General features: G+C 45.5%; 1 protein-coding gene across 1 annotated transcript in view; it reads right to left on the reverse strand.

Moving 5' to 3' along the window:
- ntrk2a (neurotrophic tyrosine kinase, receptor, type 2a) overlaps positions 1-26,602 on the reverse strand; it is a 596,947-nt gene that overhangs the window by 482,874 nt on the left and 87,471 nt on the right. Inside the window, exons 6-8 of the mRNA XM_070861343.1 lie at positions 10,297-10,433; positions 9,704-9,839; positions 7,182-7,484 (exon numbers count right to left, since the gene is read on the reverse strand). Of these exons, the coding sequence (XP_070717444.1) occupies positions 7,182-7,484; positions 9,704-9,839; positions 10,297-10,433 (576 nt within the window). The remainder of the gene's footprint in view (positions 1-7,181; positions 7,485-9,703; positions 9,840-10,296; positions 10,434-26,602) is intronic.

Below are 26,602 nucleotides of genomic sequence, written 5' to 3' on the forward strand. Positions count from 1 at the left end.
CATGTCCATTGTTAACTTCAATGAGAGAGCTGCAGAAATCAGAAACACATTGTAAGCACCATTAACACTGTTTGTCAGGGATTCCACAGCTCTCCCACTGAACTTGCATAAGATTATAAATCCATATCTTTAAATTACATTTAAAATTTGCTTAATTTTATGTGTTACCTATACACACGCATCTTTTATTTATACCAGTTACTGATACAAGAGTCTATAGATTTGTGACTAAAGCCCCAATAACTTCACAATTAATGTACTTTTTTAATTATGTTCTTGATCCTATTTGTAGATGGAGTCATATTATTTAATAATTTTATTTAAATATTTCTTTGTCACTCATATATAACTTTTACTATATGATTGTACAGTAAAGATTCAATGCCCACTATGTTACATTGAACTTAAAATTTAATGTGGCCAGGGTCCCTTTAAAGGTCATGGCTTAAAATGCATCATGAGTGATGCCACTAGACCTGCTCCATCTAATTGGGCACAGTAATGCACAGGGTGGGTTTAATGGGTCCCATTAAGGTAAGTTCATTTTGAGAAGCGGGATGGAGCCAACAGCGGGGTCAGGACCCGCTACGGACACCGGCCGCACCGGACCTGCCTAGGTAAGGAATATGCTGTGAGGCTGCAGAGCGACTTGGATAGGTTAGGTGAGTGGGAAAATGCATGGCAGATGAAGTATAATGTGGATAAATGTGAGGTTATCCACTTTGGTGGTAAAAACAGAGAGACAGACTATTATCTGAATAGTGACAGATTAGGAAAAGGGGAGGTGCAAAGAGACCTGGGTGTCATGGTACATCAGTCATTGAAGGTTGGCATGCAGGTGCAGCAGGCGGTTAAGAAAGCAAATGGCATGTTGGCCTTCATAGCAAGGGGATTTGAGTACAGGGGCAGGGAGGTGTTGCTACAGTTGTACAGGGCCTTGGTGAGGCCATACCTGGAGTATTGTGTACAGTTTTGGTCTCCTAACCTGAGGAAGGACATTCTTGCTATTGAGGGAGTGCAGCGAAGGTTCACCAGACTGATTCCCGGGATGGCAGGACTGACCTTTCAAGAAAGACTGGATCAACTGGGCTTGTATTCACTGGAGTTCAGAAGAATGAGAGGGGACCTCATAGAAACATTTAAAATTCTGACGGGGTTAGACAGGTTAGATGCAGGAAGAATGTTCCCAATGTTGGGGAAGTCCAGAACCAGAGGTCACAGTCTAAGGATAAGGGGTAAGCCATTTAGGACCGAGATGCGGAGGAACTTCTTCACCCAGAGAGTGGTGAACCTGTGGAATTCTCTACCACAGAAAGTTGTTGAGGCCAATTCACTAAATATATTCAAAAAGGAGTTAGATGAGGTCCTTACTACTAGGGGGATCAAGGGGTATGGCGAGAAAGCAGGAATGGGGTACTGAAGTTGAATGTTCAGCCATGAACTCATTGAATGGCGGTGCAGGCTAGAAGGGCCGAATGGCCTACTCCTGCACCTATTTTCTATGTTTCTATGTTTATTCCGCCCACATGTTTCTTATTGGACTAGAGGCATACAGATCTAAGAAGCAGTCTGGGTAAATTCTTAAAGGTATTCCCCACTTTGATCACAGTCATTCCCCTTTATTTCAGTCCATCTTGGAAGAGTTTAAATCATTATTGACCTGTTGTTCTTGCTCATCTCTTTGAACAGTCTGCCTATCACCACCTCTATCTTGTCTCCAATGTTTGGTGTCCTATAATGGACACTGAGAATATTACTATTTCCTATCTTATTTCTTAATGCTATCCATGAAGATTCTATCTTAACAAAAACCTTATATTCTATCATTGTGGTAGAATCCTTTCTTGTCACTGTCAACTTATTTTTCCCTTCCCTGTCGCTTCTGAAAATGTTATATCCAGGAATATTAAATTCTCACAGAAAATGCTGGAAATCTCAGCGGATCAGGGTCAAGGGTGGCGCTATTGTTGGTTGACGAACTGACCTCTACCTTGCAGAGGCTGACCGCCAACTTTCCGACACCTCCTCCTACCTCCCCCTGAACCATGACCCCACCATTGAACATCAAGCCATAATTTCCCAGACCGTCACTGACCTCATCTCCTCTGGAGATCTTCCCTCCACAGCCACAAACCTCATAGTTCCCCAACCCCGCACAGCCTGCTTCTACCTCCTTCCCAAGATCCACAAACAGAACTGGCCTGGTAGACCCATTGTTTCAGTCTGTTCTTGCCCCACAGAACTTATTTCTTCCTATCTTGACTATTTTTTCTCCTGTTGTCCACTCTCTTCCCACCTACATCCACAACTCCTTCAAGGCCCTCCGTCATTTTAACAGTTTCCAGTTTCCTGGCCCTAACCGTCTCCTTTACACCATGGATGTCCAATCCCTCTACGCTTCCATCCCCCACCAGGATGGCCTGAGGGCGTCTGCTTCTTCCTCGAGCAGAGGCCCAACCAGTCCCAATCCACCACCACCCTCCTCCGCCTGGCTGAACTTGTTCTCACATTGAACAACTTCTCCTTTAACTCCACTCACTTTCTCCAAATTAAAGGTGTTGTTATGGGAATCTGCGTGGGTCCCAGCTATGCCTGCCTTTTTGTGGGGTATGTGGAACATTCTTTGTTCCAGTCCTACTTGGGTTCTCTCCCTCACCTTTTTTTCCAGTACATTGATGACTGTATCAGTGCCATTTCCTGTTCTCGCCCTGAACTTGAAAATTTCATTCACTTTGCATCCAATTTCCACCCTTCCCTCACCTTCATATCGTCCATCTACGACTCTTCCCTTCCATTCCTTGACTTCCCTATCTCCATCTCTGGGGATAGGCTTTCGACAGTATCCACTATAAGCCCACTGACTCCCACAGCTACCTGGACTACACTTCCTCCCACTCCGTTTCCTATAAGTACTCCATTCCATTCTCCCAGTTTCTCCACCTCTGTCACATCTGCTCTGACAACACCACCTTTCACACTAGTGCCTCTGACATGTCTTCCTTTTCCCTAACTGAGGAGTCCCCTCTGCCATGGTTAACATGGCCCTCAACCATGTCCATTCTATTTCCCGCACCTCTACTCTCACCCCTTCCCCTCCCTCTCAGAACCCAACAGAGTTCCCCTTATCCTCACCTTTCACCCCACTAGCCTCCATGTTCAACGGATCATCTTCCGCCATTTCCACCACATCCACCACGATCTCACCACTAATCACATCCTCCCTTCCCCTCCCCTCTCATTGTTCGGAAGGGACTGCTCCCTCCGCGACACCCTGGTCCATTCCGCAGTCACCCCCAGCACCCCCTCCCCTTTCCATGGCACCTTCCCGTGCAAGCGCAGGAGATGCAACACCTCCCCTTTTATCTCCTCCCTTCCCACCATCCAGGGCCCCAAATACTCCTTCCAAGTGAAACAATGATTTACTTAGTATCTCTTTCAATTTAATATACTGTATTCGCTGCTCACGATGTAGTCTCCTCTACATTGAGGAGACCAAATGTAGATTGGGTGACACCTCCATTCAGTCTGTAAGTGTGACCCTGAGCTTCCAGTCGCCTTTCACTTTAATTCTCCACTCCACTCCCACTCTGATATCTCCGTCCTCGGACTCCTTCACTGTTCCAATGAAACTCAACTCAAGCTCGAGGAACAGCACCTCATCTTTCGTTTAGTCACTTTACAGCCTTCTAGACTCAACATCGAGTTCCACAATTTCAGAGCATAGTCTCTGGCCATCTGTGGCTCCCTTTCCCTCCCCTCATCTTACGTTTTTTTCTTCTTTCTTCTCTTTTTTTGTCTCTTTGTCTATAATGGCAGCTGGTCATTATTACACCATTCACACCCTATCCAGATTAACCTTTTTCTAACCTCGATCATTATCATTTCAATTGGCCCATCATCCCTTTTATCTCTCTAATCTTTCCTGCCTTCCACTCTATCACAGACCTTCCCTTTTGTTCTTTCTTCCACTCCCCCTTTCAGTGTTTAATGTGTTATTTTTGAACATTCAGCAGTTCTGACGAAGGATTGTCAACCTGAAACATTAACTCTGTTTTTCTCTCCCCAGATGCTGCTTGACCCGCTGAAATTTCCAGTATTTTCTGTTTTTATTTCAGATGCAGCATCCGCAGTATTTTGATTTTATATTAAATTCTCACACTTGTCCAAACCTAACCCACTTCTCTATTATAGCTACTATAGCATATTGATCCATAGTTATTAATGCTTTGTTGAAATACTTAAAAATAATTATTATTATGGGCAAAAACTGACAGTCTCATAGTCATTATTTTCTTAACAGGCCAAATGCATTCAAGTCCTGAAAACTGGAATTCTGTGAATCATTACAAATCAACCTAATGTCTGGATTTGCTTCAATATGGCAAGTTCAATGGGAATTAATGGCAATGTTCAAACAGCTCAAGAACCCAGACTCCAAATATGAGATGGACTAATCTCATACAACTGCCTTTCTCTCTTTGTGTGACGTGAGTTGAGTCATGTGCTGCAGCACTTCTTGATATCTTCTTATTGGCTGTGAAAGCAACATTGCATGTTTAAAATATTTATGCCTTACTTTTAAATCATTAAGTCATTCTCCAAATGGGAACACAATTATGACTCGCAGATGAGATCAGAAAAAAAAGAATGTGTAGTATAGAGAGATGGTTCATCAATTTCAGAGTAATACAATACATTCTATCTATCATTTCCACGGGGCACAACTTCATGGGTATCATCACAGTGATGTAACACTGAAAGTAACACTACCGGGGGACCCTGAAACTGAGAAGTGAAAATACTGACGTAACTGGTAGGCTATCAGAATGAAAGCACACTAGATGAAAATGCAAATTTAAGACAGGAATAATGGGATTGTATGCAAGGTTAAAGTAATTTACTGCCAGGGTTGCTGTAAATGAAAAGTGAAACAGCTTTTACAGGATATTCAAGGTAGCTGAAGGGATAAAGTAAAACAAAATGAAGAACAAGCAAATTAATTTCTCAAAAGAGCACAAAAAGATTTGGAAAAAGAGACTTGGGGGAAAAAAATGGATAAAAATGATGATAATGATGACTGCATGCACTTTATTCACGGTATAAGTAGTCGTGTTTACGAACCACATGTATCTCCAAATTATTTCCTTCCAGGTGGGAAAGAATGTAATATTATAATATTGTAACATTGTTTTCAGTTAGTGCTGTATCTCACATTAAATAGTTAAAGAATGTACTCTAGAAAAGCTACATCCATGTACCATGAATGTGTCTCATACGAACTTCAACCTGGGTAACAGTCTGGGTAGCACTCTAAGTTCTAACTGATGTCCAAAAATGTGGCAAGTACCAGAAATTAAAGAGCCCAAACTGCCCCTTTTTATAGCCCCATCATTGCTTTGGGGGGCGGGGGAAGGGAGGGCGCCCAGTGCGTTCCCCGGTCAATTAGAGGAAGTGGGTCTGGTGATGTCATTTGATGCCAGTTTACTTAAAGGGACCCATGGCCAACTTTATTTTGACATTTGTGCTGTCAGTGTCCTACATCATTGAGGTGCTGCAAACACTAACAATCACTGCACAGCAGTGCAGGGCTGCACCCAGGCTCTCACATGGCTCCCTCCAGATGCTTAAGGAGGGTGTCACAGCACACAGGGAGGTCCTCTTCCCTTCCAATGTGCAGAAGAGACCTGCCTAGGAGATCAACATAGCCTGGTTGCACATTGCAGAGGGGGCCACAGGCAGGGATGTGGTCAAGAGGACCTGGATGCAGTGCTGCAAACATTTTAATGATCTCAGTCGATCATGAAAGTTTAGTACAAGGCCACACTCAACCTCATCCTGCTGTGCCACTCATCACATCCCCATCACTCTGCCTTCCCTACCCTACTCCTGCATATCCTTGCTCACACCAACTTACCTTGTACCTCCACCTATCCCTCTCTATCTATATTATCATATCCCCATCTCACTAGCCACCCCTCACACTCACCCACATCCTAGTGCAATCATACCAACTAACAACACACAAGAGTAGGCACTTGGGTGTTTTATGCAATGTTCGTGTAAAATTTCAATTAATGTGGTGTCAAACATTGAAAAGTTTATTTTCAACACTTTGCGTTCTTGGACAGATTTGTGTGCACCTTTGGAAGAGGCTTAGTGAGTTGCAGTGAATGGTGAGACATAATGGTACCCCCGCAATGGTAATGAGTGTGAAAGGAATGGCTTGGGCATTGTAGGGATGCTTTATGGTGTTGGTGTAGGGTGGTGCCAACCTGGTGCATCATGTGGCAGCCAGGGTGTACAGCATCCCTGGCCTCCTGGGCAGCAATGAGGTTGGGTGCTGATGCCCTCATGCAGCATCAGCTGATTGCGGAAAAGTTTGGTGGTGTTATTGTTGGTGCAGCTGGTGTGCCTGATGCTGCTGGTGTTGGGGCTGATCATGGTGGGATTCTGGGAACCAAGGTGAGAGAGGATAAAGGGCATCTACATTGATGGAATAGATGACAGGTGAATTTGAGATGAGTTTGTGACTGAGGGAAGATATCTCTGTAAGGTGGTAACTTTTGCTGTACATTTGAAGCTGTCAACTCAGCAGCTGATTCAATGGCTACTGAACTCCCACCTCAGCTTGACAGACTTCGTGGGTGAGCTGTCAAATGCAGAAGGTGAACTGAAATTAATTTTTAAGTGGCTCTAAACAAACCACTAATTACCCAAGTTGGAGCCCCTGTCGTGAACCTGTCTCTGCCCGTCAGGTCTGCTCAGCGTTGACAGAACCAACATCGGGGAGAAAAACACTTTCCCTCCCGACCCGGCACCGATCGAGCCCAATAACCCCACCCTCCCGCGAAATTCAGCCTTTTATTTTTGTGTGATGTACAAAATTTGTCAACCAGACCTTTGGCTTAGCTTTCCTCCAAAGGTACAATAATCGTTTAAGGGATAGGTCTTGGTATTATGACCTGAGTCTCTCCTACAAGCCATAGATCTCTACAACTGATGGGAGCTCGTGTGTTATTTGGTCCTTAATTGGCACTTACACAGATTGGTTTGGTATTGGGACTGGTCAATGTACCTAATTAACAAGTCACTTTGAAACAGGATTTAAAAATATATATATATATTGAATAACAAAATATAATAACAATATTAATAACAACAAATAGTAACAAAATACCCACCTGAACCAGGAGGATGGTGCATAAAGTGAGCATATATTGTGCCCTTATCCTGTCCCAAATCATTGTTAATGTATAGAGTGTAGTTCCCGTTGTTCAGATGGGTTGGATTGTCCAACTGCAGACAACCATGTTGTTCGCTGATATTCTCCTCATGAATTTGAGTCAATATAAAATCGGTCTCATTCAGAGGATAATTGTTGTGGTACCATTGAATTCTAGGTGGAGGGTTGCCTATCACACTGAAAGGAATGCACCAGCGGTGATCTGGGATTGCCTCACCCAACAACACTATCTTGGGAGGAACTAGAGAGAAAAAAATGATGTTAGTTAAACTCAATGGTACACAGAATGTGGGGAAGGTTACATTATTACTACACAGTTATCAAATATGTGTGAATGTAAACTCTTGAGAATTAACATAAAAAAATACTCAAAAAGGCCCATGTCCCTCCCTTCATCCCACCATTGGTGGCAGAACCTTCTACCATTTCATCTTGCTATCTGGAACTTCCTTCCTAAACCCCTGTACCTATCCAGGTCTCTCTTTGCCTTTTAAAACCTTCTCAAACCCCATCTTTTTGACCAAACTTTCAGCCACTCCTAAAATTTCCCTTCATGACTCTTGGAATCCATGCCTTTTTCGGCCTCTAACTGTGATGTGCTTTGGCAATATTTTTCTTTAAATTAAATACGTGATCTAAATATATATTTTGTGCCATGGAGAGAGCAGTGTGTAATGACTCATAACAATAAGACTCCACTGGCCAGATAATGGGAGGGGCAAAAATTGCTTGGTCCTGCTCTGAGGACGGGAGTGTGGCAAAGCAGGCACCAGTGACCTCTTCTCATGACCAATTGGAATCAGCATTTTGATTGGGGGTCTGGACCAGGACCCAGGCCAGCAATCCTAGGTGTGTTCCATTTCTGCTACTGAACAGACCTGTACACCAGTTTCAGTCCAGCTCTTACTTTTCAGTTTTGTGGCAGGGTCCTCATTTAACAAGTTAACTTGTCTGTTCTCTGCACAAATGCTGTCTGATCTGTTGATTTTCTCCAATGTTTTCTGTTTTGTGTTCTGAATTCTTCTATCAGCTGAGAGGCTGTTTACTATGTTTATCAGTGACATCATTCAAGTGACATCAAGGGATTTCTTTTCTTTGAATCATCATCATCAATTGCATTGCAACACAATGTTTTTTAAGCATAGAGTAAAAATTTGCCAAACAGCAACCATTTAAATAACTGCAGACTAGATTATAGCCTGAAATCTAAACCCGGATATTTTATGTTATGGTGAAGAGAAAATTAGATTTTTTTTAATTCTTCAGCTGCATTTGATTCTGTCTGAGCTGATCTGAACTGACAGGAAACAGAGAGTAGGAATAAATGAATCTTTTTCGGGGTGGCGGGCAGTGACTAGTGGGGTACCACAGGGATCAGTGCCTGGGCCGCAGCTATTCACAATATATATAAATGATTTGGATGAGGGAACCAAATGTAATATTTCTAAGTTTGCTGAAGACACAAAACTAGGTGGGATTGTGAGTTGTGAAGAGGATGCAAGGACACTGCAAGGAGATTTAGATAGGTTGGGTGAGTGGGCAAACAGATGGCAGATGCAGTATAACATGGATAAATGTGAAGTTATCCACTTTGGTAGAAAAACATAAGGACAATATATTATTTAAATGGTGATGACTTGGGAAATGTCGATGTACAGAGGGACCTGGATGTCTTTGTACACCAGTCATTGAAAGTAAACATGCAGGTGCAGCAAGCAGTTAGGAAGGAAAATGGTATGCTGGCCTTCATTGCAAGATGATTTGAGTACAGGAGCAAGGATGTCTTACTACAGTTATACAGGGCCTTGGTGAGACTGCACCTGGAGTATTGTGTGCAGTTTTTGTCTCCTTACCTAAGAAAGGATATACTTGCCATGGAGGAAATTCAGCGAAGGTTCATCAGACTGATTCCTGCGATGGCAGGACTGTCGTATGAGGAGAGATTGAATCGACTAGGCCTGTATTCACTTGAGTTTAGAAGAATGAGAGGGGATCTCATTGAAACGTATAAAATTCTGACTGGGTTGGATAGACTGGATGCGGGGAGGATGTTTCCCCTTGCTGGGAAGTCTAGAACAAGGGATCACGGTCTCAGGATACGGGGTAGGAAATTTAGGACCAAGATGAGGAGAAATGTTATCACTCAGAAGGTGGTGAACCTGTGGAATTCTCTACCACTGAAGGCTGTGGAGGCCAAGTCACTGAATATATTTAAGAGGGAGATAGATAGATTTCTAGAAACAAAAGGCATCAGGAGGTCTGGGGAAAAAGCGGGAATATGGTGTTGAGATAGAGGATCAGCCATGATCATCTTGAATGGTGGTGCAGACTCGAAGGGCTGAATGGCCTACTACTGCTCCTATTTTTTATGTTTCTGTGATCTTGGGTGTGCTTGGTGGGGTAAAAATGTTAAATAAAAGTACAAGGCTAGGATGTGATAGGAATACTGTGCATACTTACAAAGAACAGTCAGATTGACAAATACCATTGATTCTCCCACTATATTCTCTGCTGCGCAGATAAGCCTCTGTCCATTGTCAGCAGCAGAAATGTTGTTGAGCTTTAATATTACTGGTGGTCTGGAAATTTCTGCCGACTAGGAAGACAAATAACATGATGTCAGTAACTAGATTATTCTAAGCCTTTTATACTGATAGTGTCCCATTCCAACTGATGTGCAGTGTTCCCATTACTGACAGTTTCCCATCAAAGAAGTGAGCTGCACGCCTTTAACAGTGTCTGGGACACGACACTCTTTGGCCTCAAGAGAAGTGGTCTTATTAGTGGTGTGGAAAAAACAATGCTGGAACTGGTCACTCGCCAGCCTCATGCCCATGGAACTGTGTCTCAGCAAATGGCCCCACGTTTAGGAGAGATGTGATAAAAGGGAGAAAATCAGAGGAAAAAAATCAGTGGATGGAGAATCCGAAATGAGAACCCAACAGAAGGCATATGATTGTCTGTTAAGTAGCATATTTTCCCCCCATTAATTCCTTATTCATAGCATAATGTATCAAAATGATGAGCTGTGCTCGAGAGCATTACGGTTATACCTGATACATTGATGGGAGGATGTGTTCTTGCCAGTCGACAGTGGGAGTTGGACGTCCTGTGGCAGTACACTCAATTGCAACGTTTGCCCCTTCGATCACGGTAACATTAGTAATATTTACAGAAGCCTTAGGCAACTCTGTGAAACAAAGCAAGAAAACACATGAGAAATTTGATATAGGCAATTGTATCTACATAAAGGTGTTAGATTTAGAATCATAGAATGATACAGTATAGAAGGAGGCCATTTGGCTCATCATGACTCTTTGAAAGAGTGATCCAATTAGTCCCACACCCACCCATTATTTAATTTTTTGCTGTACCCTTTTAGACAGTGAAGAAGAAATATGGTACATGAAAACTGCCTGAAAAATAATATTTGAGCAATTTGTTACTTGCTACTTAGTACATGTCAGTTTTGAAAGATCAACAATTTGATTGTTCAAAAGCAAAATACTACGGATGCTGGAAACCTGAAATAAAAACAGACAATGCTGGTAAGACTCAGCCGGTCAGCCAGCATCCGTGGCAAGAGAAACAGTTAATATTTTAGGTCAATTGAATTACATTGCTCAACTTTCTCCTGATTCATCATCATAGGCAGTCCCTCGAAATCGAGGAAGATTTGCTTCCACTCTAAAAGTGAGTTCTCAGGTGACTGAACAGTCCAATACGGGAATTACAGTCTCTGTCACAGGTGGGACAGACAGTGGTTGAAAGAAAAGGTGGGTGGGGAATCTGGTTTGCTGCACCCTCCTTCCGCTGCCTGCGCTTGTTTTCTGCATGCTCTCAGCGACGAGACTCGATGAGCTCAGCGCCTTCCCGGCTGCTCTTTCTCCACTTCGGGCGGTCTTTGGCTAGGGACTCCCAGGAGTCGGTGAGGAGGTTGCATTTAATCAAGGAGGCTTTGAGGGTGTCCTTGAAACATTTCCTCTGCCCACCTGGGGCTCGCTTGCCGTGTAGGAGTTCCGAGTAGAGCGCTTGCTTTGGGAGTCTTGTGTCAGGCATGCGAACAATGTGGCCTGCCCAATGGACCTGGTCAAGTGTGGTCAGTGCTTCCATGCTGTAGATGTTGGCCTGATCGAGAACACTGACATTGGTGCGTCTGTCCTCCTAGGGGATTTGCAGGATCTTGCAGAGACATCGCTGGCGGTATTTCTCCAGCAATCTGTATATGGTCCACGTCTCTGAGCCATACAGGAGGGTGAGTATCACTACAGCCCTGTAGACCATAAGCTTGGTGCCAGATTTGAGGGCCTGATCTTCGAACTCTCTCTTCCTTAGGCGGCTGAAGGCTGCACTGGCGCACTGGAGGTGGTGTTGAACCTCGTCATCGATGTCTGCCTTTGCTGATAATAGGCTCCAGAGGTATGGAAAGTGGTCCATGTTGTCCAGGGCTGCGCCGTGGATGTTGATGGCTCGGGGGGCAGTGATGTGTGGTGGGGTCAGGTTGGTGGAGGACCTTTGTCTTACGGATGTTTAGTGTAAATCTCCTGATTACTCATTCCTCATTAGCAGTTGCGGAATTAATCAAACTGCTTTTGATTTGTTCGTGTTGAGTCAGTCAGATTTTGATTGTTAATTTAACCAATTATTCCTAGCTTCAGCCAATCGCTAAATTTACATGGCACCCTGAGGTGTACCACCTTGATGGTTTTATACTTTAAAGATGTCATACAATAGACGCACGCTCGATGCAAACATTTAGATAGGTAGATAGATAGATAGCTATTAAAGTTAGCATAAATCCTATTTTTAAACCCACAACATATTCAGTGTTAATATTCTTGACTGCAGTTTTGAACCAGTGTCACCCTTAATCAGCATTGTATTGGAATAAGCATCCCACCATGCAATGCCTCAATGATTATAGCATGTGTAATGGGCTTAATGGGGTAGAAATTGGACCTTGTTACACCCATGACTGAGGTGTGCTGTCTTATGGGAGAAGACCTGCAGAAACAGTCTAGAATTCACATTGTATTATCACATTGTATTATCAGTGGTAGTGACATTAAATATTGCCTCATATCATAATATAAGGTCCTTCTAGGCACCCAGAGGGGACATTTTGATAGTCAGCTGCTTTGCCATACACTGTGCCATTAAGGAGGTAACTGCAGCCCTGCATTGTCATGTGCTCAGCTATAAAAACTTCACAACAACCACCAGTCATAGAGACAGCTATAGTATTACTAAATTAGTGGCTTCCCCAAAGTACAATGGCTCATTGACTACATACATGCAGTCATTCACACTCTCACTATCAATCTTCTCACTATTATTCTATAAATATAAAAATAGCATGCAACCCAAGCAAGACAATATTCTATCCGAATACAAACTTACCCCCAGCGACTACACATGATACTTTCATTCTGTGGGGAAATCAAGCATAACATAGCTCTGAGGGTGAAGGAAAGATGGATGGCTGGTTTCTCAGAGACTACATACTGCAGCTGTAGCTGACGACACCTCGTACAACACTCATACGGTAGTACAGAACAAATGCAAGAGATGTATAGGTGGCACAGAGCCCAATTCAAGTAGGCATTCGGGCTGCTAAAGCATTGCTTTAGATATATTGACTGGTCAGGGGAAAGGGGCCTCAGAAGGTGTGCAAAATGGTAGCAGTGTGCTGCATGCTGCACAATATTGCTATGGACAAAAGCCTTATCGTGGATTTGGATGATGAGCAGTTACAAGGAATGAAAGAGAAGACTGATGGACTGCAGCTGCTACTAGCAGACCAGTTAGTGCAGGCAGAAAGACATGTCTATGAGGAGCAACCTGTTCGTTAATGAAAATGGGCAGATAATCAAGGAGCCTCAAATTGTGATCTTATGCTTCGATGTAAAGCAATATCCCAGGCACAGGAATAACAAAATAAATATTTGGTAGTTTTATTCACCAAAAGATGAAATACAAATAACAAAAAACAATGTGGTGATGTATCAAGGCTTTGTCTTGAAACAATTCAGGCAGATAATAGGACTGTGAATAATAAAGATTGCACTGCGATTACAGTTAAAGAAAGACTTGGATTTATATAACGCTTTTCACGACCACCAGATATCCCAAAGCGCTTTACAGCCAATGAAATATTTTTGGAGTGTAGTCACTGTTGTAATGTGTAATTATTATTTGCTTCACCTGTATATTTGTTGCACATGTTCTTAGAGTTACTTTTGAACAGCTGGTGGTTTATTTTCTGCATGATAACAGACTGCAAGATATATCTTACTTTAACTTTATGCTCTTTTTAAGTTGTGCAACTTCTTCCGGACTTCCTACCAGATGCTCACACTAATGGGAATGGAGATCACACTCTCTGTGACAGGTTATCATGCTTGTTGCCTCTGTATCATGTTTAAAGGGAGGGCCTTTCCTCTACAACAATTTTTTATATAGAAGATATTTGTCGAGCGTTCTACATAAACATCACTTTTCAAACATATGACTTAGCTTTTTTGAACCAATATTGATCATTCAACAACTGAACAACGAAATTTTTATCATTGAGACTGGTTAAGCATCTCAGTAGCTACTTGGAAGTGTGAAAGAAACAGCATTAAAGGTACATTGTGATCGGCAGTTCGATTTATCTTCCATTTAACAGAATCGCATTAAATGAAAATGCACTTTACAAAATTCCACACTCCTGTCATTTTGTTATCAGGTGCTAAATAACAATCACAAAAGGACATTTAATCCCTTTTCAATAAAGAGAAATTTGCGCTATAATTCTTCTAGATTTCACCTGAAGAAACATGTTGATGTTTTGCAAGCATCATAATTATTGTAATTAAAAATTAAGTTGTAATGAAGTTCTACACATTAACCGGTCTTTTCTCTTTTCAGAGCTACTATGTATTTCAAGAGCATTAATTTCTTATTTCAGAATTAAGGCATTTGAAATTCTTCTTTTTATCTTTGCCAATTATGGAATTAGGTGACGATATGGGACCGAAATCGCCCCTTTCTATAAGGCCCGGGTCGGTGCGAACTGGCTACTGAGTCGCCGCGGAAGGGCTGCCATTTTGAATATTGCCCTCTTTCAGTTTTGGAATCATGTAGGGGTCCACCCCGCCCATTTTCCCACTGCGTCATGCACCGACCGGCGGCGACCCCCTTCTGAAATTGCCTTGTGGGAAATTGTCCCTTTTGAAAATTGCCCCATGGGAGCAGCGCCACTGCTGGTCGGTGCCACTGCCACTGTCAGTACCCTTTCTGTTGCTGGGCAGCACAGCCGCCCTTAAAGGGGAGGTGGCGCTGCCGGGGCCTCCATTTTATTTTTTATTGTCGGCCGACTGCCAGGTTGGGCCGACAATTATGGTCCCGGGTTCAGCCCAACTGCCAACAGGCAGCCTGGCACCCCCTCTTTGGTGCCAGGCTGTAGGCCTGACCGAAACCTTCCCTGGTGGCCCAGTGTTTGCCACTAAAGTGGCTGCAGAATTTGCAGCGACCCTCCCGTTTAACTGAAGGGGAGGAACGTTGTGACACGCCAGCACGATGACGTCATCGGCACGGCACTGATGACTTGGAGCGTCGGCCACTCCAATCAGACCTCACTTCCGCCCCGATGATGAGACTACTTCCGCCCCGTTCCAAAAAAACCCACCAAGACCTGAATTTCTCCGAATTGTCCACTCCATGCATTGGGGCGGACGGAATCCTTCGAAATCAGTAGATGCGCCCCATTTCGGTCGGAGGTCAATTTTGGCCGCTATATGCCTTCCTAACCATAGTCTCTCAGACTCTGTGGAAGAATGACAATAAACAAGTACAGGAACCATATATTCACACCATTAATTTGTCATCTCTGACATGCAGCTTAATTAAATACCCCATAATGGAATTACAGCAGAGTCCTGATTTAAGCATCTCAAAGTTTTTAATCGCCCAGTCACAAAAGATTAAGGAATCCGCCTCATATATGGTCTCAATGAGTAATTGGCTGTTCTTTGTAAATGAGTGGCAATGTTAGTCGCATGACAATTACTGGCATCATCACTGTCTGACAAGAGCTTGACACCAAGGTAAATATGAGTGGGGTTAGTCTGATTCATTACACTTTTATCATTAAGATTATCATTAAGATTATTTGAGAGAGGGGGATTCAATCTGTGAAAGGTCCTGAGGCCACTGACTACAAGTGCTTAAATCTGTGACCTTGTGGCTCCTGAATTTAATGATCCACCGACTGATACTGATCTTGGTTGAGTGAATGTCATTTGCAGACTTATGAGCAGGACAAGTCTTCAAAGATCCTCCAGTGATTTTTAATTGGGGTGAATGAGTTATAATGGGTAATGTTTTAACCGCACACCTCATTCAGCAATCTTGTTCACCAGCAGTGCACATCAGAGAATTGTGGGCAGTGTACCTGTGATTTTCCGACGTGTGCTGATGCTGAGCGAGTTTCTATGCCAGTGGCACAAACTTATTTAAAGACTGGAGTTGATCCCTCATGAAGTTGCTCATAAACGGAAGTTTTTAAAAATTGTGACTTGCTTGCTGCTACAGAAACCCCCTGTACCTCCTGTACCCCCTGTACCTCCTGTACCTCCTGTACCCCCTGTACCTCCTGTACCTCCTGTACCCCCTGTACCTCCTGTCCCCCTGCACCTCCTGTACCTCCTGTACCTCCTGTACCTCCTGGCATTGGTGTCAGAAAGGAAATGGGCAAATGTCACTTGATGAACGTATATCCAGAATCCATAATGTCTCAGGGGCCCATTGGGGTGTTTTTATGGGTATGTAGCGGGCCATGTGAAGAATTGTCCTGCTGGCTGTATCTCACAGAATTTTTCTTGGGTGGAATGTGATCAGTAAGAAAATTAGAATTGAGGACAAAGATTTTGTTTAATATCATTGTTGAATAAGGAAAGGAGAAAATAACCAATTATAAAAGGGAAAAGCTCACCAGGTGAAATTGAGTTGTAACATATCAGAAACAAAGACATTGATACAAATTCCTCTGTCCATTATTTTAACAAAGATTTTAACACATATAAATGAATGACTTTGTTACTAATATCGAACAGTTCAATTTCAATGCAACGTAATCAATGAGGAAGAAGAAAATTGACGCACAGATTTGATGCTCACAACAGGAACTCAACAATCATCACATGGACCACAAAAGTATTTTATTATAAAAATGTGAACCAGTTTATTTTTTAGCTTACCTAAGTTAGTTTGTTGTCTACATTTTCCTATGCTTTTTATATAGCTAACTTTGGAACTTCTATGAACAAATAGATATCAGTGTTTGGAAACAGAGCAGGTGCCTTTGTGCCTGGGAACAGGGGCAGGGATCTCACTACTGCTGCTGCAATCCTGTGAAGCCTTTAGCAGCGGTGATGGCCATCAGCTGCTGGACTTACTTGCTGCAGCACAAGAACAACAGCCAGTGAGCCTGTAGGGCTGAAGATCCAATGTGGAGTCTGAATGAAAAGGGCACTCGCTTTTTTGGGGGTCCTCCATGATCTTGCTGGCTGATGCTCTTAGCACCTCCGATCTGGGAGCAATTATTGTCAAGTAACAGTGGGTGCCATAGGTTCAGGCCTGCACCAATTGGAGAGCCAGCAAAATTAGGCAGGAGGCATGGAGAAGTACCTCCCACCTTATTTGCACAGCTTTTGAATGCTAACGGTTGCTGCAAGGACAAGCACTCTGCTTTCCATCAGGAGAACTGCGTAAATATGAGGCAAGGCAAAGGGGGAAGAGAGCTGGCACCACAGGACTACACCACTTTTTCCTCTGCTTGTGCCCAGGAAACAAGCATTGCCTGGGTGCAAAGTAAAGGAAATTGCTCTATTGCTTCAAGAGGTACTGAGGTGACATGATAAACCAATGGCTTCCATTATGGTTTATAATGGATACTAATAGTGAGATGGAAAGGTCATAGGCAAAATAGCTGAGTCATTAATAGCACAGTGTACATTATATGGTTGATTTTACGCTCCTAGCTCAATATGCCAATAGGGTTTCTGCAGGTCCGCTGACCACCATGCCCAAATTCTGAATATGTGTTCCTAGCAAGCAAAATTTCATGTTGTGAGCAGGAATTCACAAAATCTACAAGTAACTGTACAGGATTCAGTATAAATGACATGTAGTCTAGTTTTGCTTTTGGTTTTTGTTGGACAAGAGTATCAAGGGTTATGGAGAAAAGGAGTAAATGGAGCTATGATTCAGATCAGCCATGATCTAATTGAATGGCGGACAGGCTCGAGGCCTACTAAATGGCCTAATCCTGTTCCTACGATTCCCTGTGGAGAAATGCGTGATCACTAAATGACAACTATCCCTGACCTCATAGTAGATATCAGGAACCCTCTGTAGAAGTATAATAGGCATGAAGCCAGGACTTAGCTTACTGCTGTGGGATGTGCTGGCACTCAGATATGCTATACCAGCCCAGTGTTCTATTTTAAAGTTTGCAATTGACTTGATGCTGTAAATAATTCATCCCAAAGCATCTGGCTTTGATCAGTAAGTAGATCATTTCTAAACTATATTAAGTTATTTTTAGTAGATACCTCAAAATTTATTTACTACCAGTACTTTGATGAAGTTTAAGCAAAGAAAGGCAGCAAGTGCTCTTGGCAGTTGGAGCTGACAGATGACATTAAATTTAAATTGAGACATTATTGTATTCAAGATCTCAGTAAACAAGGCTCAGATTTTAACTGCCCCCACCTGACAGAAACAAGGAGGGGAACAATTAAAATAACGGATGTCAGTTACCCTCACCGATCCCCCTTCCTTTCGGTCATGTCCCCATGTTGTCAACCAGAAACCTGAGTTGGGGGTCGGTATGTGTTGGGTTAGGCAGGATCGGCAAAACATGCCGGAAGCCAGATCCTGAGCCAGAAGAGGCCCAGACTGTAACTGTAAAATGTATTTTAGAGATTATCTTGTGGGCAAAGAGCGGCCTCACAAGGAAGCCTAGAGCATCCCTAGAACCGGGCTACCCCAACTGCCGCTGATCACGGCAAGACATCCCTCCAGCCTCAATCGCGGTCAGACCCTGGCCCTGATCGCTGACTTCCCTGCGTGCCCAATCGCAGGCACCCCTCGGCTCTGAGCATGGCCCTGACCTCTCAGACCACCCGAGCCCCCTCCTGATCATGGCCCTGACCTCTCAGACCACACGAGCCCTCTCCTGATCACGGCCCTGAACTCTCGGTCCACCCGAGCCCTCTCCTGATCATGGCCCTGACCTCTCAGACCGTCCGAGCCTCCTACTGATCATGGCCCTGACCTCTCAGACCACCCAAGCTTCCTACTGATCATGGCCCTGACCTCTCAGACCACCCGAGCCTCCTACTGATCATGGCCCTGACCTCTCAGACCACCCGTGTCTCCTACTGATCACGGCCCTGACCTCTCAGCCTGCCCGAGCCCTCTCCTGATCATGGCCCTGACCTCTCAGAACGCCAGAGCCTCCTACTGATCATGGCCCTGACCTCTCAGACCGCCCGAGCCCTCTCCTGATCACGGCCCTGACCTCTCAGACCGCCAGAGCCTCCTACTGATCATGGCCCTGACCTCTCAGACCACCCGAGCCTCCTACTGATCATGGCTCTGACCTCTCAGCCTGCCCGAGCCCTCTCCTGATCATGGCCCTGACCTCTCAGACCGCCAGAGCCTCCTACTGATCATGGCCCTGACCTCTCAGCCTGCCCGAGCCTCCTACTGATCACGGCCCTGAATTCTTGGCCCACCCGAGCCCCCTCCTGATCATGGCCCTGACCACTCAGCCGCCTCCCCCACCCTCCTGATTCCAGCCCTGAGCTTCCCTATCACTAATAACTGCTAGGAGCTGTCCCACGATGCCCCGGCTGCAGCCTCCTGTCGCTTGCTTGGGCTCCTGCCCACTGGTCAGGCTGTCAATCTGTTCGGCTGTCGGGCAAGAGACTACAGCATTTTATTTAAATGAGGCCCTGTCAATGAGGCCCTTCACGTCCCGGCCTTGCTGTGTTTTCGCACAGTCCGCCGCTTTCCCATTAACACCAGGGCCAATTTTTGGTACTTAACCTTTGTCTGTTTCCTACAGTGTTTCCTCATAAGTCTCCATAAAATTGACAAGGGATAATTTTCAACTTTTTCGCCTGGATGGTAACCTGTCAGAGTGGATCACCGACTGTTGTAGAAACTACTCGATTTCCATTCTGTTGTGTATCTGTAAAGCATGCACTCCCATGTTCCGCCACCAGGGAACTCATCTCTGAAGTCTCAAGGGATCCCAGCATCCCTTGGGAGCACTGTGTGCAGCCTCATCTGTGTTAGGAACACAACAACTGGCGACGAGAATACGAAGCCAACGCAAAGATGCAGCAAACTGTGGGCATCCTGGAGAAGTTCTCGGAGGGTGAGGACTGGGAAGCCTATGTCGAACGGCTAGACCAGTACTTTGTAGCAAACGAGCTGGATGGAGAAGGAAGCGCTGCAAAAAGGAGAGCGGTCCTCCTCACAGTCTGCGGGGCACCGACTTGCAGCCTCATGAAGAATCTTCTGGCCCCGGTGAAACCCACAGATAAGTCGTATGAGGAGCTGTGTACACTGGCTAGGGAGCATCTTAACCTGAGGGAGAGCGTGCTGATGGTGAGGTATCGGTTCTACACGTGCCAGCGATCTGAAGGTCAGGAAATGGCGAGCTGCGTCTCCGAGCTAAGGCGACTTGCAGGACAATGTGAGTTTGATGGCTACCTGGAGCAAATGCTCAGAGACTTTTTGTACTGGGCATTGGCCACGAGACCATCCTATGAAAACTTTTGACTGTAGAGACACTGACCCTCAGTAAGGCCATTGCGATAGCACAGGCGTTTATGTCCACCAGTGATAACACCAAACAAATCTCTCAGCACACAAGTGCAAGCAATGTTCATAAATTAACTGGAACTGTGTTTGCGAGCAGAAATGTACAGGGCAGAAACCACGAGTCTGCAACTGCCAGCAGGCCTCAGGTGACCCAGATGACTCAGAGTCCCCAACAAAGAATGAATGCAAGGCAATTCACACCTTGTTGGTGTTGTGGAGGCTTCCATTCAGCCTATTCAAAGGGTATGTTTTCAAGAGCTGTGGAACAATGGGGCACCTCCAAGGAGCTTGCAAACAAGCTGCAAGCTCTGCAAAACCTGCTAACCACCATGTGGCAGAGGGAGATCGATCCATGGTGGGTGAAAGCAATTTCGAGCCTCAGAGAGAGGAGGCAGATGCTGAAGTACACAGGGTGCAGACATTTGCGACGAAATATCCACCTATAATGCTAAACGTAAAAGTGAATGGCTTACCCGTAGCCATGGAACTGGACACTAGCGCTAGCCAATCCATCATGAGTAAAAAGATGTTTGAGAGACTGTGGTGCAACAAGGCATTCAGACCAGCCCTGAGCCCCATCCACACGAAACTGAGAACACCAAAGAGCTTATCACTGTCCTGGGCAGCGCCATGGTCAAGGTCACCTACGAGGGCACGGTGCATGAACTGCCACTCTGGATTGTCCCGAGCGATGGCCCCACACTGCTTGGAAGGAGCTGGCTGGGCAAAATTCGCTGGAACTGGGATGACATCCGAGCGCTATCACATGTCGATGAGGCCTCATGTACCCAGGTTCTTAACAAATTTCCTTCCCTTTTTGAGCCAGGCATTGGAAATTTTTCCAGGGCAAAGGTGCGAATCCACTTGGTCCCAGAGACATGACCCATTCACCACAAGGCGCGAGCGGTACCTCACATGATGAGGGAGAGAGTGGAAATCGAGCTTGACAGGCTGCAACGTGAGGGCATCATCTCCCCAGTGGAATTCAGTGAGTGGGCCAGCCCGATTGTTCCAGTACTCAAAAGTGATGGCACGGTCAGGATTTGCGGCGATTATAAAGTAACTATTAATCATTTCTCGCTACAGGACCAATACCCGCTACCTAAGGCAGACGACCTATTTGCGATGCTGGCAGGAGGCAAGACGTTCACCAAGCTCGACCTCATTTCGGCCTACATGGTGCAGGAGCTGGAGGAGTCTTCGAAGGGCCTCACCTGCATCAACACACAGAAGGGACTTTTCATCTACAACAGATGCCCGTTTGGAATTCGGTCGGCTGCAGCGATCTTCCAGAGAAACATGGGAAGCCTACTCAAGTCGGTACTACACACGGCGGTCTTTCAGGATGACATATTGGTCACGGGTTGGGACACTGCCGAGCACCAACAAAAGCTGGAGGAGGTCCTCCTGCGACTGGATCACATAGGGCTGCAGCTGACGAGGTCGAAATGCATCTTCATGGCAACAGGTGGAGATTTTGGGGAGAAAGTTCACGGCGGACGGCATTCGGCCCACAGATGCCAAGACAGAGGCTATCAGGAACGCGCCCAGGCCACAGAACATCACAGAGCTGTGGTCGATCCTAGGACTCCTCAACTATTTTGGTAACTTCCTACCGGGATTAAGCACCCTTTTAGAGCCCCTACATGTGTTATTACGCAAAGGTGAGAGCTGGGTATGGGGAAAAAAAACAAGTAATTGCTTTTGAGAAAGCCAGAAACATTTTATGCTCCAACAAGCTGCTTGTATTGTATAACCCATGTAAAACACTTGTGCTAGCAGGTGACGCATCGTCATACGGAGTCGGGTGTGTATTACAACAAGCTGACATTGCAGGGAAGTTGCAACCTGTCGCCTATGCTTCCAGGAGCTTGTCTAAGGCCGAGAGGGCCTACAGCATGATTGAGAAAGAGACATTAGCGTGTGTGTTCGGGGTAAAGAAAATGCATCAGTACCTGTTTGGCCTCAAATTTGAGCTGGAAACCGATCACAAACCCCTCACATCCCTGTTCACTAAAAACAAGGGGATAAATACTAATGCCTCAGCCCGCATACAAAGGTGGGCACTCGCACTATCAGCGTATAACTATACCATCCGCCACAGGCCAGGCACCGAGAACTGTGTGGATGCTCTCAGTCGACTACCATTGCCCACCACGGGGGTGGAAATGGCGCAGCCTGCAAACTTGTTGATGGTGGCACAGCCCGCAGACTTGTTGATGGTCATAGAAGCGTTTGAAAATGATAAATCACATGTCACGGCCCGCCAGATTAGGACTTGGACCAGCCAAGATCCTCTGCTGTCCCTAGTAAAAAACTAGGGACAGCAGAGGATTCCCATTGAAATGCAAGAGCTACTCAAGCCATTCCAGCGGCGAAAGGACGATCTGTCCATTCAGGCACACTGCCTGTTGTGGGGTAACCGTGTAGTGCTACCAAAAAAGGGCAGGGAGATGTTCATCTCGGATCTCCACAGCACACACCCGGGTATAGTAATGATGAAAGCGATAGCCAGATCCCACGTGTGGTGGCCCGGTATCGACTCTGACTTAGAGTCCTGTGTACGGATGTGCTCAGTTGAGCATCGTGCCCAGAGAGGCACCACTAAGTTTGTGGTCCTGGCCCTCCCGACCATGGTCGAGGATCCATGTCGACTATGCGGACCCGTTTCTTGGTAAAATGTTCCTGGTGGTGGTGGATGTTTTTTCAAAATGGATTGAATGTGAAGTAATGTTGGGAAGCACCGCCACTGCCACCATTGAAAGCCTGAGGGCCATGTTTGCCACCCACGGCCTGCCTGACATACTGGTCAGTGACAACGGGCCATGTTTCACCAGTGCCGAATTTAAAGAATTCATGACCCGCAATGGGATCAAACATGTCACCTCGGCCCCGATTAAACCAGCCTGCAATGGGCAGGCAGAGCGGGCAGTACAAACCATCAAACAGAGCCTTAAATTAGCCACAGAAAGCTCACTCCAAACCCGCCTGTCCCGAGTAGTGCTCAGCTACCGCACGAGACCCCACTCGCTCACAGGGGTGCCCCCAGCTGAGCTACTCATGAAAAGGACACTTAAAACCAGACTCTCGCTGGTTCACCCCAACCTGCATGACCAGGTGGAGAGCAGGCGGCAGCAACAAAATATAAACAATGGTCGCGCCACTGTGTCACAGGAAATTGAACTGAATGGCCCTGTGTATGTGCTAAACTATGGGCATGGTCCCAAGTGGATCGTGGGCACAGTGATAGTTAAAGAAGGGAGTAGGGTGTTTGTAGTCAAACTAGACAATGGACAAATTTGCAGAAAGCACCTGGACCAAACGAGGCTGCGGTTCACAGACTGCCCTGAACAACCCACAGCAGGCACCACCTTTTTCGAGCCCACAACTCACACCCAAAGGATCAACGACACCACGCCGGACCAGGAAATTGAACCCAACAGCCCAGCAAGGCCAGGCTCACCCAGCAGCCCTGCAGGGCCAACAACACGTCAGCCCAGCGAGGGCACAGCCAACACACCAGAACAGACATTTGTACCGAGGCGGTCCACCAGGGAAAGAAAGGCTTCCGACCGCCTCATCTTGTAAATAGTTTTCACTTTGACTTTGCGAGGGGGAGTGATGTTGTGTATCTGTAAAGCATGCACTCCCATGTTCCGCCACCAGGGAGCGCATCCCCTGAAGTCCCAAGGGATCCCAGCATCCCTTGGGAGCACTGTATATAAGCCGGCCCCTAAGGCCTGTTCCTCACTCTGGAGTGTCTTATTAAAGACTGAGGTCAGTGTTACTTTAACCTCCCTATGTGCAACCTCATCTGTGTTAGGGACACAATACATCCCACTGAAATCAATCGGATGAAAATGAAGTGAAGAAAAAAATCAAAGTGTGAAGTGACCTTGGCTAGAGTCTGGCTAAAGAAAGCCATGAAGAAAAGCCCAGCAGCAGAATGACTCTGGAACACCTGATTGGAGGCATCACATTGGAGCTTGTCATTAATCAAATTAATAAATCAAACGTAGACAAAAGAAAACTTGAAAAAAGTAATAACAATGAAAACAGAAAACTTCCAATGCATTCCAGCAACACGGGGGTCGATCCTAAGTCATATTGCATGTTGTTAACGGGGCGGTAAGGGGCTCAAAATACGGTCGGTAACCTTACCACTCTGTTAACCCCGGTGATGCAGCCCACATCATTTTGTAAAGGGCCTACCGCTGGGTGGCCAAAGCGCCTGCCTGTTTCAGGCAGTAAGCCCACTTCAATATGCATTTTAATTGGAACTGGTGGGATCATGCACCCTTCAAGCTCTGATCATTTCCACAGGCAACAGAAGAGAAGAGGCTTAGCCAGGGTATGTTTGATATTAATGTTGTGGGACCAGGAGGAGCGGTAATGCTTTTCCGAACCACAAACATAATCTGGGCTACTGCCAGGACACCCCCTGCCCCACATGGTCACGACACCCCACATTAACCTTTCTGCCGACTGGGATATAGGTAGGCCTCAATCCGGTGAGCTGCACCAGGACCCCTGCATGGCACCCCGCAGCTCACCAGCCCAATGTTGATGAGGCCACGGCTCAAAATCACTGCATTTTCTTTGGTTTGAGTGTGGGCAACCATCTTTCCAGCTCTGCCAGTCAGTCATCCAAAACTCAAAATCAGCCCCATTGTGTGTATGTGTTTAAACAGATCGTTTGAAAGAGAGGTATATTTTAGTTTCATTTCTTTCTCTTTCAGCCCTGTATTTATATTGTGTTAGTTTACCACCATTCCGAAAGATTTTGACTAATTTATACTAATAAAATGATCTATTTGCATCAGCAGAATTCAGATTTAAGATTTAAGAGGGCTCCACACCAGATAACACAGGGCTCGACACCAGATAAGATGGCGCTCTGTACCCAATAACATGGGGCTCTGTACCTAATAACATGGGGCTCTGTACCCAATAACATGGGGCTCTGTACCCAATAACATGGGGCTCTGTACTCAATAACATGGGGCTCTGTACCCAATAACATGGGGCTCTGTACCCAATAACATGGGGCTCTGTACTCAATAACATGGGGCTCTGTACCCAATAACATGGGGCTCTGTACCCAATAACATGGGGCTCTGTACCCAATAACATGGGGCTCTGTACCTAATAACATGGGGCTCTGTACCCAATAACATGGGGCTCTGTACTCAATAACATGGGGCTCTGTACCCAATAACATGGGGCTCTGTACCCAATAACATGGGGCTCTGTACCCAATAACATGGGGCTCTGTACCCAATAACATGGGGCTCTGTACCTAATAACATGGGGCTCTGTACCCAATAACATGGGGCTCTGTACCCAATAACATGGGGCTCTGTACTCAATAACATGGGGCTCTGTACCCAATAACATGGGGCTCTGTACTCAATAACATGGGGCTCTGTACCCAATAACATGGGGCTCTGTACCCAATAACATGGGGCTCTGTACCCAATAACATGGGGCTCTGTACCCAATAACATGGGGCTCTGTACCTAATAACATGGGGCTCCGTAGCCAATAACATGGGGCTCGGTGCATGGAAACATAGAAACATAGAAAATAGGTGCAGGAGTAGGCTATTCGGCCCTTCGAGCCTGCACCACCATTCAATAAGATCATGGCTGATCATTCACCTCAGTACCACGTTCCTGCTTTCTCTCCATATCCCTTGATCCCTTTAGCCGTAAGGGCCATATCCAACTCCCTATTGAATATATCGAATGAACTAGCATCAACAACTCTCTGCGGCAGAAAATTCCACAGATTAACAATTCTCTGAGTGAAGAAGTTTCTCCTCATCTCGGTCCTAAATGGCTTACCCCTTATCCTTAGACTGTGTTCCCTGGTTCTGGACTTCCCCAATATCGGGAACATTCTTCCTGCATCTAACCTGTCCAGTCCCGTCAGAATTTTATATGTTTCTATGAGATCCCTCTCATCCTTCTAAACTCCAGACCCCAATGAATACAGGCACAGTCGATCCAGTCTTTCTTCATATGTCAGTCCTGCCATCCTGGGAATCAGTCTGGTGAACCCTCGCTGCACTCCCTCAATAGCAAGAACGTTCTTCCTCAGATTAGGAGACCAAAACTGAACACAATATTCCAGGTGAGGCCTCACCAAGGCCCTGTACAAATGCAGTAAGACCTCTCTGCTCCGAAACTCAAATCCTCTCGTCATGAAGGCCAACATGCCATTTGCCTTCTTCACCGCCTGGTGTACCTGCATGCCAACTTTCAATGACTGATGTACCATGACACCCAGGTCTCGTTGCACCTCCCCTTTTCCTAATCTGCCACCATTCAGATAATATTCTGCCTTTGTGTTTTTGCCATCAAAGTGGATAACCTCACATTTATCCACATTATACTGCATCTGCCATGCATTTGCCCATTCACCTAACCTGTCCAAGTCACCCTGCAGCCTCTTAGCATCCACCTCACAGCTCAC

Source organism: Pristiophorus japonicus, chromosome 1 (genome assembly GCF_044704955.1).
Source record: "Pristiophorus japonicus isolate sPriJap1 chromosome 1, sPriJap1.hap1, whole genome shotgun sequence".
NCBI lineage: Eukaryota > Metazoa > Chordata > Chondrichthyes > Pristiophoridae > Pristiophorus > Pristiophorus japonicus.